Source organism: Lactuca sativa, chromosome 1 (assembly GCF_002870075.4).
Source record: "Lactuca sativa cultivar Salinas chromosome 1, Lsat_Salinas_v11, whole genome shotgun sequence".
NCBI classification, from domain to species: Eukaryota; Viridiplantae; Streptophyta; class Magnoliopsida; order Asterales; family Asteraceae; genus Lactuca; species Lactuca sativa.
Window position 1 is genome coordinate 84,862,072 of NC_056623.2, and position 11,882 is coordinate 84,873,953.

At 34.4% G+C, this 11,882-nt stretch overlaps 1 protein-coding gene across 1 annotated transcript; it reads left to right on the forward strand.

Moving 5' to 3' along the window:
- The first annotated feature begins 2,193 nt into the window (after positions 1–2,193).
- Positions 2,194–3,561, forward strand: LOC111887873 (G-type lectin S-receptor-like serine/threonine-protein kinase LECRK3). Its single transcript, XM_023884012.2, has one exon. It carries the CDS (start codon positions 2,194–2,196, stop codon positions 3,559–3,561), a length of 1,368 nt encoding a protein of 455 aa, XP_023739780.1.
- Positions 3,562–11,882: the final 8,321 nt, after the last annotated feature.

Here is an 11,882-nt window from a genome sequence, read left to right on the forward strand (position 1 = left end):
TAGTCCTGCAGTCGAGCAACAATACGTACGTGGTTAATTTGTATTTTTATATAAATGTTTATATCGTCAAGGGTATTTAGTAATCTAATTTTTATGATGTTTATCAATTTTTGAAAATACATAATGCTTTACTCGAGGAGATCAATCAACAAAACCCAAGCTTCTTCTGTAGCAAGCGGTCTAACACCAATTGATATAAGAAAATGTTTTGAAAGAATATTGGGTGTTCGACGCGGACATATCAGAAGCATTAGGCGTAAACCTCCTACCGTTGTGTCTATGTACGATCAGGAACAACCGATGATACAAGAACCACCACAATCACAGGTAATTGTTCGTTTAAGTTGAAAAGTATAATGCTATAATGGTAAAATGAAAAAAAGTAGGATGCTATAATGATATGTTGGTTATGGTTTGATATGTTGATATTTTGTAGTTTGGTAATTTTTGGAATGTAGAATGCTATAATGATATATGGGTTATGGTTTGATATATTGATATTTTGTAATGATATGTTGGTTATGGTTTGATATGTTGATATTTTGTAGTTTGGTAATTTTTGGAAAGTAGAATGCTACAATGATATGTTAGTTATGGTTTGATATGTTGATATTTTGTAGTTTGGTAAATTTTGGTAAGTAGAATGCTATAATGTTATGTTGTTTAGAGTTAGATATGTTGGTATTTTTTTATTTTGGTAATTGTTGGAAAGTATAATACTATTATGATATGTTGGAAATATATTTTTGTTTTTTTTTTTTTTTCGTTTTTCGTTTTTTTTTTTTTTTTTTTTTTTTTTGTTTTTGTAGTTCAAAATGCTGTAAACGATACTAAAGGACCAGACATGTTCTGCGGCATTGGAAGAGTGGTTTCGCTCATTGTAACCACCAAATAATAATGAAAGAAATGATGAGAGTGATGATGACGAGTACGAATTTTAGGGTTTATGAAATGTTTTGTTTGGAAGAATACTTTAGGTTGTATGGATTAATATTTTGGATGAAATAATATTTTATAAATGTTATTGTTTTTTTATTGTATATGGGTTAATATTTTTATAAAATCCTACCAGATTTTATAAATAATATAATGTTTTTATAATTTTAATTGTAAATAAAAAAACGAAAAATAGTTTTTGCACCGACGTCTTTAGCGGCTTCAGAACAGTATTAGCGGCATCTATGTTTTAACAGCGACGAGGAAGTATTAGCGTTGACAAACCAATAGAGGCGACGTCTTCGCATTATCGGCGACCAACAGACCATTAGCGACGACGTTTTTGCAGCGACATGTCGCCGCTAATAACGTTAGAAACGAAGATCCCTATCTTTCGCAGCGACAAACTTCACCGGTAATGCCCCCGACTATCTTGTAGTGACCCCAATCGGTAGTGGTGGTTAGTTCGACGTTGGCGGCGGATTTAGTAACTTCCAACGGTGGTGGCGACATTCATAAATTTCGGCAATGATAATGTGTCCATATATTCCGTCTGAATGAAAACAAAATTATGAGAGAGAGAATTATGAGAGAGAGAGAGAGAGAGATATGGTAATATGAAGAGTGTGGGAGAGAGGATGGGGTTAGATGGTATTTTATTTATTTTTATTTTATTTTTAATTTTTGTATCTAAAAAAATGAAAAAACAAAACTAAAAAGGTGAATCGGTCTTTTTAAGATTTATTAAAATGTTTTGGACAAAAAAACGTAACAAAATAAATGAATGATGCTGGTCAAAAACTTTTTGCATCAAAGTGATTTTTAAACACTTTTGATAAAATTTTCAATTTTGTCTTACTTTTTTTTTTTTTTTTTTTTTTCCAAACATTAAAAATGCTTCAGGATCCTCTTTGAAGACTGAAATTACAAAAAGTTTGTACGATTCTGAAATGTAACATCACATACCAGATATTTTACGTCTTCCATATTGCTTTCCATTAGGCTATTTTTGCATTCATTGCTACCTCATCGATCATACACATTGGATTCCCATTGAATGATGACCACAAAAAAAAATGGTCCAACAATTGTTAGTAAGGAATCGTCATAATTAGTATGGAATCTTCTACCCCATAAAACACTTATTCCATTATTTGTGGACTCCAAAAGTCTTTCTTCTGTTGACCTTGAATCAATGATCTTATTATTTAGTAAACCCTAATTTCCTCACTGTTGTCTATCATTCACCCATTTCATATGGCGCTAGTCCTACTGCGTCTCGTCTTTCTAACTATATTCCTACTACGTTTCATAGCTGCACAACAGAATGGTGGTTCTGTATCTGTTGGTGCATCACTCACCGCCACACCCAACGTCAAACCATGGCTTTCATCATCCGGTGAGTTTGCCTTTGGGTTCCAACAAGTTCAAGGAACCGATAATTTCTTGTTATCCATATGGTACGAGAAGATACCTGACAAGACCATCGTCTGGTATCCAGAAGAAGGTCAGATGGTGCCTACAGGATCCAAAGTTGAGCTACTTCGTGAAAGTGGACTCGTACTCACTGATCCTCTGGGCACACAGGTATGGAGGTCTGGATCCATTTCGGGTGTTGCATCAGGTTTTATGAATGATACAGGTAACTTCGTGATGTTTGGTAGCAATTCTCGCAAGTTATGGGGTAGTTTTGATTATCCAGCAGACACGCTGTTGCCTACTATGTTTATGGAGTCGGGCGAAGGGATAAATTCAACAATCAGCAAAACAAACTTCTCTGGTGGACAATTCCAGTTACGTTTCCAAGAAGATGGAAATCTTGTGCTTAACACTCGAAATATACTTTCAGGTAATGCTTATGATGCTTACTATACCAGCGACACTCATGATGCCACCAATTCAACAAACTCCGGTGAACAAGTGATCTTCGATGCAACGGGATACATGTATATATTGAGAAGAAATGGCCAACGATTTGATCTTACTCCAAGAGGGTCACTTCCTTCTGGAGATTATTATCAAAGAGCTACTCTAGACTCTGATGGGGTTTTTCGCCAATATTACTTCCCGAAGAATCCCACCTCCAATACAACTTGGAAAGTTATATGGTTCGTGCCAGATAACATATGTGTGGATTTAAGTGATCGTTCAAGCACTGGAGCTTGTGGGTTTAACAACGTTTGCAGTTTTGATGGTAACCGGCCAAACTGTGAATGCCCACAGGGTTTCTCATTGGTTGATCCAAATAATCCCAGTGGTGATTGCAAGGCTGATTTCACTCCAACATGTGATGAAGTTGACTCCAATAATGGGCGAGGCATGTTTGATTTCATCGAGCTCCAAAATATTGATTGGCCATTTTCAGACTACATGCACATGAACCCAAGTAATGAAAACACCTGTAAAAGTTCCTGCCTGGAAGATTGTTTCTGTGCTGTTGCAATATATAGGGACACCCAATGTTGGAAGAAGAAGCTTCCACTCTCTAATGGGAGAAAGGTTGCTTCAGCTAATGTGAGGGCGTTCGTGAAACACCGGATAGGTGATGGTCCTGTTCAAAACCCTCCTCTTCAAAGTCCTCCTCTTCAATATCTTTTCCGCACCAGAATATCAATCATAAATTAATCTCGTCTGTTATTTTGGAATAACAATGTAAATAAAATCTAGACAATGCTATAAAAGAACTTAAAATTTATAATCCAACACCAAATAAATAATTCAATTGTTTATATTGCTTTAATTAGTATATATATTAAAATTTAGAAATATATTATATTAATTAAAAACATCAGGTACCAGTGTGGTGAAATTTACTGATAGTATTGACTTTCACTTTCCACACGAACTCTCGTCATGATTGTTGAGGATGCACAATGGGGTTAGTGGTGTTTGGATGTAAAAAAAGTCATCAGCTGTTATTGACAAAAATACCCTCAAAATACAATGTTCCAGGACTTTATCACGTTAATCAAGGTTATGTGGAATATCCACTCGTTGTAAATCATTTGAAGCTAATCGTTGACATAATGTGGATATGATGATAAAGGTTGTTATTGTGCGTGTGAAGACAAGTGTCACTATGAAATTTTTGTTGGAAATACCACATCAAAACGCTGAAATTCACCTATTCAAACAAAGTAGGCTCTAAGATGAGTAAGCTGGATAGGTTTGAACTTCCTTTGACTGTTGGGGTAAATGCGTATAGCTCTTGTTTTGCCTAAAAAGCTGTCCCGCCATCACCCTATTATTCTTAAAGAAGTGGAGATGGAGTTTGGTAGTTACCTTTAAAGAGACAACAAGAAACCTGTTTTTATCATGAGAAGAATAAGTAAGAAACTGACATAGTTGTTTAAATCAATAAGCATTTTGTACTTTCCTGTTTTTTTTCCGTGTTCCAAACAGGCATGAAGCCTCTGAATTGGCATCTTACCGAAGCAATACTTCAACTAAGCACTTTTTTTGGAATGGGAATTTCCTTAACGAGGTTTTCCGGGCCAGCTTTCACGCACTGACTAATCATCCGCTGCAAACATAAGGCTTTGCTCATGTCCTGGAGTCACTGCAGACAAACCTCCACCGCCACAAGGACTGAGTGGTGCTAGGATTTGAACATTGGTCAATAGGTTATCCACCATATCTTCCACATGCCTTACCAAATCACCACTACCCAAGTGGTTAACTAAGCACTTTGCATTCACTATACAATGATAAGGACATATATGGAACCGTTATTTTGTTTTGTTTCTAATATAGATCCTGTGAGATATTCTTAAGTGGCAGATCTAGGATTTTGATACATTGGAGGCATAAAAGATATAAAAAAATTTCTTTTTCTAATCCGATCTAAAACCACCTCTTGTCACTATAGCCCCACCATAAAGCGTCATTCTTTCCTCTCAACGAATATTTTTTAGAAATTCTTCAAATATGATTTCCATTAATAAAACAATGTTTTATGGAAAAAGCTTGACCACAATAAGGATTTTTTTACATATTCTGAAATGCACAAACATCTAGTTTTCATAAGGATATTTAGTTTATGCTCAAACATGTATCTATACATGATTATATGCCTAATTTTGATTCAATAACTTCATTCATTATTAGATTTATGCAAACTAAATAGATTACAAACTAATAGATTTTTAGAATCAACATTAAATGTAGGTTGACTATGGACTTGATATATATATATATATATATATATATATATATATATATATATATATATATATATATATATATATATATTCCTTCTGAATTTTAGGATTTTTGAACTATCATGGCGGGTAGATGTTAATGCTCTTCATTTTAGAAAATTGCTATTGGAGTTAATCTTAAAACATCTTCATTTTTTAAGAATGAAGAATATAGAAACTGTTATCACAAAGAACTAACATAAGTTTTATGAACTCCACAGCACAATTACAATATTCTGGACATATTTATACACAAGAAAAGGTGCAACCATTCATAACCGTCATACCCTTCAAATTTGGTGGTTATTTAATAACAATAACTACCAATTAACTAAATACATAATAACTAGCTTTAACTTCCATAATTAACTAACTTCTGGTTACTAACTAATAATTAATAACCACCTTTAGGAATTACCAAACTAACCTTAAGTCTAGCTTGCATTTCAACTAAACTCTAGCAAACCCAAAAGCATCAAACATAATGATGTGAAATCTTTTACCAACCAGACTAGGCTCCTCCTAACCCAATACAACTTGTGTTTGGATCAGAAATTCAACCCCTTCAAAAGTTCCTCATCATTGGACGAGGCATTCACCCCTATCGTTGCCGCCCTCTTAAACCGTCCATTGGCAAAGCATTATTTGTCAATCACTACAAGAAATAAAGCCTTTAACGACGACACTGGCTTTAGCGGCGATATCCGGTCTAACGTGCCTAATGTCGCCGCTAATGTCAGCTTCGTCGCTAAAGGTGGCGTCACTAAAAGCTTCATGTCAGCAATCGGTGTGTCGATGCCAAGAGTCAATCATGTCTCTACATTCTTTCGTTGATCGTTCATACCCAATAGCAACGTTCTCAGTAGAGAAGACATTTTCATCGCTAATGGTCTACAAAATATGACCGACAATACTTCCCTCCAACTCGTCGCTGTAATTAGGGTTTAGGTGCAAAAGAGTTATCCCTTTAATTGGTCTCTTATCCCAGAGCAACCAACACGAGACACAATCGATTGTTCCCACCTTTGATTCTCCGGCGTCGTTGATTCCCCCAACTCGAGTATACCGATGATTTTAGCAAGTTACCGGTGCCACCGGCCTCGTCCACCATTTATCGGCAACATGTTTCCACCCTCACCGGAGGTCGACTTTACCGATGCCGAAAAAAGACTTTTCTAGGCTTCGTCGCTGACGGTAGGTGCTCCTTTCCCTCTTTCCTCTTTCTTTTTATCTTCTAAATGGGATTTGCAATCCATTTGATGAATTTTTTTGATTTTAGGGCTATTTCATACCACCACCGCCACTGTGTTCTTCTCATGCGACCACCACCGTCACTATGTTCTTCTCTGGCCGTAACATTCTGATTTGAGAAGTTTCTTATTTTGGGATTATGGACAATAAATGGATTAAGTAAAGGTCTTGGGCATCAAAGGTATGGGGTTTAGACCTTATTGGATGATGATTAAATCCTTGGTTTGTGTCTTGGAGTCAAGGGGTAAAATGGGAAAAATGATGGTTTAGACTTCTTTCATGAATTATGGTTTTTAGTTCGACATGTGTTAAGCTAAAATTAACTAGATAGAATTATGGGTCCGTCAATACATTTCAGTGGATATAAAGATCGCTGAAAACAGAGTAGAAACGAAGAAGTTATGACTATTGAAGTTGGAGCGAAATTGGGTGAAACCCATTCTCACGACGTGAGAGTGCTCACGAGGTGAGAATATATTCTCACAACATGAGAACAGTGCAACCCAAAGCCTACAAAAGTTTTAGGGTTTTCAATGTATTTAAAGGTAAAGATTCACCTTTTAAGGTATTTTCTTAGCCTCATCATATCTAAAACCTCTTAGGAAAAACCCTAGCTTCCATTTTCAAGATTTGAGCCTCCCCTCTCCTCTCTCATCCATTTTTGGAGTTTTTCGTGGTTTTGGAGCAATGTATTCATGCAAATTGATCATTGAAGCTTTGACAATTGGAGATCTCAACTCTTATATACCTTCTAGACCTTTTTAAGTTATAAAGTTCCAAGCTTTATTGAATATTCATCTTGGATCTAAGGGGGTGTTTGGTACAGGGAATTAAAAATAGAGAATAGGAATTGACTCCCTTTCTCTTGTTTGGTTGATACAAAAAATAAATAATTGAGAAATAATTCAGTTCCCTTTCCATCATATCCATTCTCTATTTTTAAAAGAGAAAAGAGAGAAAAGAAAAAAGAGGCGTAACCGAGAATGTCAAAAAAAAAAAAAAGCGGAGAAATCGATTTGCCCCCCATTCGAACCCCACTATGTGCAATCGGTCAAGATTTTGCAATCGATCAACACTCAAAAGGTTTCAAGCCGATTACCATGCAATCGGCCCACGTAATTTTGATTGCCCTACATACGATCGATACATAGGATCAAGTCTTCACAGCAGTGTTGCTTCATTCACGCATTGCTTCTTCTTGGGCGATTTTGGCATCATCTTCTTCCAATCGAAGGTATGATTGTTAATCTTCTTATGAATACTTCCAATTCAATAATTCTAATTTCGAAATTGTATTAAAATCTTGTTATGATCGATTCTTCTTTTGATTTGGAATTGTGTTAAAATCTTGGTATGATCGATTCTTTGTACCTGTTTGAATTCTATTTTTGAAGTTAAAACATATTCATGACAATCGATTCTTCATATGTTAAAATTAATTGTGTTTGGCAATACTTATAGATTAGTTTTTTTTAATAATGTGACAGCACTTTTTTAGAATTTTTGTCAAACTTTGAACCTTCATAAAATCTTCATAAGAGCTTGGAATGAGGTGATTTTCTTTCCAGATTGTAGCCCTTTGTCTTGGCTATGTTTTAGGATCAAACAACAGCTTATTTGCTTAACTTTTGGCTGATTTATACAAGCCTAAACATGGGCTGTTAGTTTTTTTTTATAATGTGACAGCACTTTCTTAGAATTTTTGTCCAACTTTGAATCTTCATAAAGTCTTCATAAGAGCTTGGAATAAGGTGATTTTCTTTCCAGATTGTAGTCCTTTGTCTTGGATATGTTTTAAGATCAAGCAACAACTTATTTGGTTACTTTTTGGCTGATTTATACAAGCCTAAACAGGGGCTGCTAGTTTTTTTATAATGTGACAACACTTTCTTAGAATTTTTGTCCAACTTTGAATCTTCATAAAGTCTTCATAAGAGCTTGGAATGAGGTGATTTTCTTTCCAGATTGTAGCCCTTTGTCTTGGCTATGTTTTAGGATCAAACAACAGTTTATTTGGTTAATTTTTGGTTGAGTTATACAAGCCTAAACAAGGGCTGTTATTATTATTTTTTTTAATGTTTCAACACTTTTTTTTACAATTTTTGTCAACTTTGAAATTCATAAAAACTTCATAGAAGCTCAGAATGAGGTGATTTTTTTTCTCAAATCGTAGTCCTCTGTCTTTTATACGTTTTTAGGCTCAAGAAAAGGCTTATTTGGTTTGGTTTTGGCTGAGTTATGTAGCTCCAAACAGTGGCTGTTAGAATTTTTGTACAATATTTTAGCTTTTTTTTAGCTTTTTTGTCCAACTTTGAAACCTTATAAAATCTTCATACGAGCTTGGAATAAGGTGAAATTTTTTCTCGATTGTAGTCCTCTGTGTTGTCTACGTATTAGACTCAAGAAATCGCTTATTTGGTTTGGTTTTGGCTGAGTTATGCAACTCCAAACAGTGGCTGTTAGGATTTTGTAATATATTTAAACATTTTGTTTTTTTTAACTTTTTTGTCCCAACTCTTCCTTGTTTGTATATATGTAGATGACACGAACACCATTGCAACAACGGATTGTATGAAATAGACAAAATGTTATGACATCCGTCGTAAGAGCATTTTATGTAATGTATGTTATTATTCGTTGGTGGATGATGTATGATTTTGCTATGAACCGTTTAGAAAAGCTACAATATTATGGCAAAAATACTTAATGAGTTACCATAATGGACGTGATAGTATTCATGATATAGTTTATAAAAGTGATAAAACAAGTGTGGTTTAACATAAGAATGAATAGAAATGCATTTACAAGACTATGTGACATGCTTGAACAAAGAGGAGGGTTGAAAAATAGCAAAAACATGTTAGTTGATAAGCAAGTTGCTATGTTCTTACATATACTTGCACATAATGAAAAAAATAGGATTATAGTAGAAAGATTCAAACGGTCAGGTGAAACTGTAAGTCGATACTTCAAGTTAGTCTTACATGTGGTATGTCAGATTACATAAAGAGTTCTACAAGAAACCCGTACCAATACCCGATGATGAAACTGACGAGAGGTGGAGGTGGTTTAAGGTTAGTACTAAATTAATATAAATTTATTTAATTCCAATATTAATAAAAAAATTTGTTTTATGTACAGGGTTGCTTAGGAGCATTAGATGGAACATATATCAAAGTTAAAGTCCTTGCAGCAAACAGAAAACCTTATCGAACACGCAAGGGTGAGATTTGTACTAATGTACTGGGAGTGTGTTCGAGAGATCTTCAATTTATATATGTACTAGCAGGATGGGAGGGTTCCGCAGCAGATAGTCGAGTACTTCGTGATGCTATTAGTAGACCACATGGTCTTAAAATACCTCATGGTATGATATACATAAAACATAAAGCTACATAATATTATTATCAATACAGTCTAACTAAATATGTAGAATCTATTGTAGGAACATACTACCTTTGTGATGCGGGTTATACAAATGGTGAAGGTTTTTTAACACCTTATCGCGGACAACGTTACAATCTTAATGATTAGTCTCGACCACCTACAAATGCTAAAGAGTTATATAACATGACACTCATCGGCAAGGAACGTAATAGAACGATGTTTTGGATTGATCAAATCTAGATGGGCTATTTTACGTGATAATGCATACCATCCAATAGAATCTATGCCACGCATAATCATTGCATGTTGTTTGATGCATAATTTCATACGTACAACCATGACTGAAGACCCCCTTGATCAAGAAATCCCTATTAATCATACACAATTTGGAGACAAACATGACAAGATTATTTCTACCGTAGAGACATCGCAAGGATGGACTGACCGTCGAGATCTTGTTGCTAATACTATGTTTACTGATTGGACTGCAAGACGTGCCAACAATTAATTTATTCCATGTTTTTATGTAAACTTCATTTTCTTTATGTGGTGTTGATATTATGTTTAATAATTGAATAACTCTATTATTATTTCATTATTCATATTGATATATTATATTTATTATGTGGCGTGATAATATTTCTTTAGTTTGGATCTATTTGTAACTTTAATAAAAAAATGTTGTTTAAAAAGGAATAAACAAAGTAATAAAAGATTTCCATTTCACTGCATAATACAACCAAACAAGAGAAATGATTTTCAACAACATTTCTCTAGTGGATTCCCAATTCTACCAAACAATGTAATCAATTCCCTTTCTCTAGCTTAAATCTCTTTCTCTGCATTTCCATTCTCTGTTGCAATTCCATTTCTCTGTACGAAACACACCCTAAGTATATTTGGTGTTTTGGTCTATTTTAATGAGTTTTTAGTGATAGTTGGGAATAAAGTTTGCAACTTTATTACTCTCCAAAGTCCCAAGAGCATTGTATGTTTCATATATTGGCTCCAACACCCTTTTGATCAGTTTAGAATGTTTTCTTGGACCTCTTTGTAACAACCCAAATTTTCAAAAGAAAATTTTCATTTTTAAATAATCAAAACATTTCCAATAAACCACAAAATCTCAAGAGCAATTGTTTTCAAATTCATAATATTAATATTTTTATTTCAAATATCAGAGTGTCCCAAAAAATGCCTGAGAGAGTGCATGCCACGCCATCAAGCCTTGCCCTTGCCCATATGTTCAGAAGTACCTAAAACAATCAACAAACTGTAAACTAATGCTTAGTGAGTTCCCCAAAGCATACCCCACACTAAGGGTGTGCATCAAACCGCACAAACCGCATAAACCGCCTACACCGCACCAAACTGCACCGCATAATGCGGGTTAGAACTAGTGTGGTGCGGTTTGCGGTTTGAAATTTTGTTAAACCGCACTGTGCGGTGTGGTTTGTAGTTTCCAATTATAACATTGTGGTTCAAACCGCACCGCAAATATATATATATATATATATATATATATATATATATATATATATATATATATATATATATATATATATATATATATATATATATATATATATATATATATATATAATACAAACACATAAAAATTACACAGAAGATACGAATTTGGTTTTATTACTAATTAATTTTGATATCACCAATTTCAATTTTTATAAACAAATTTGTGATAGATTATTTATTTGATTATCTAATGTAACAATGACTAGTCTTGTTAATACATTGGTAAAACCAACTTATCTTGATTCTATAACTAATATATTTATGTATAAATTTTATGTACATAATATTAAAAATACATATCCTTTTTCAAACTGCATAAACCGCACAAAAACTACACAAACCGCCCGCACCAAACCGTAGCACATAATGCGGTTTAGAACCTTCGCAGTGCGGTTTACAGTTTTCTAAAATTTCAAACCGCACATGTGGTGCGGTTTGCGGTTTCGACTCAAAACCGCACCAAACCGCACCGCGAACACCCTACCCCACACAATCCACATAATCCATATCAGCTATAAAAACTACATAAACCATATAAGCCATGTATATAACATATAGGGATGCCCTGGAAACCCT